At 35.8% G+C, this 1047-nt stretch overlaps 1 protein-coding gene across 1 annotated transcript; it reads left to right on the top strand.

Moving 5' to 3' along the window:
* The first annotated feature begins 6 nt into the window (after positions 1-6).
* Positions 7-715, top strand: LOC109222851 (probable methyltransferase PMT15). The gene is made up of 2 exons (XM_019387153.1): positions 7-93; positions 175-715. Exons 1-2 carry the CDS (start codon positions 26-28, stop codon positions 410-412), a joined length of 306 nt encoding a protein of 101 aa, XP_019242698.1. The 5' UTR covers positions 7-25; the 3' UTR covers positions 413-715.
* Positions 716-1047: the final 332 nt, after the last annotated feature.

Genomic DNA, 1047 nt, shown 5'->3' with positions numbered 1-1047 from the left:
GCTCTTTTCATTTAGGTGCGAAGCCATGTCTACGTACCCGAGAACTTATGACTTCATACATGCTGATTCTGTTTTCAGCCTCTACCAGGACAGGTAACCGTTGGATGGTTCATATTCCTCCTCGAGCTATCATTGAGTGTTGCATGTTTTATTGATTTATGTTTATGTATGCAGATGTGAAATGGAAGATATATTACTGGAAATGGACAGAATATTAAGGCCACAAGGCAGTGTAATTTTCCGAGACGACGTAGATGTTTTGGTAAATGTGAAGAGCATAGTAGATGGACTACAATGGGATAGCAGGATGGTTGATCATGAGGGTGGCCCTCATGTTAGGGAAAAGCTTCTAATTGCTACTAAGCAGTATTGGACAGCACCAGCCCCTGACCAAGATAAACAACCTTCATAGGCATCATTGAATCTTCTATAGTTTTACAATCTGGCCAATTCTTTACTTCCTTTGTTGATAATTTTTGTTTGTTCAGTGGGCTCTTGTGATTTTTCATTGACCTCTCTATCTTTTTGGCTTCAAAATAAACAAGAGGATATTGAGGTTTTCCCCTGAGATTACTCTTTTTACTATTTGGCGTTCGAACCGGCTTGTGATATTTTACTTTACGCTCACTCTTTTACATTTTGAAATGTAAAATTTGGATAGAGACCAGTTTTTATTTGATAGAGTTAAAATGACTACAATGGTTTTCTTCTACTATCAACATCTCAACCATTATACATTTTGATTGGATGGCTTGTGAGATTTTACTTTTATGCTTACCATTATACAATTGGATCCTTGCTAGTGGTCCAATCGCTCTCTTGTGTTTCAATTTTATCGTGTCACAAAGTCAAACATTAAGAGTCCGTTTGGCCAAGCTGCCAAAATCTGCTTATTTTGAAAAGTACTTTTGTTAGAAGTACTTTTTTAAAAGTACTTTTGAAAAAAAACTGTTTGTGTTTGGCCAATTCATTTAAGAAGTACTTTTTGGAACATTTGATAATAATTTGTGTTTGGCCAATCATTTCAAAAAGTGCTTTTGAATATCA

This window comes from Nicotiana attenuata, unplaced genomic scaffold (genome assembly GCF_001879085.1).
Source record: "Nicotiana attenuata strain UT unplaced genomic scaffold, NIATTr2, whole genome shotgun sequence".
NCBI lineage: Eukaryota > Viridiplantae > Streptophyta > Magnoliopsida > Solanales > Solanaceae > Nicotiana > Nicotiana attenuata.
Note: the sequence above shows the minus strand (reverse complement) of the source record. Positions and strands in the feature narration are given on the sequence as shown.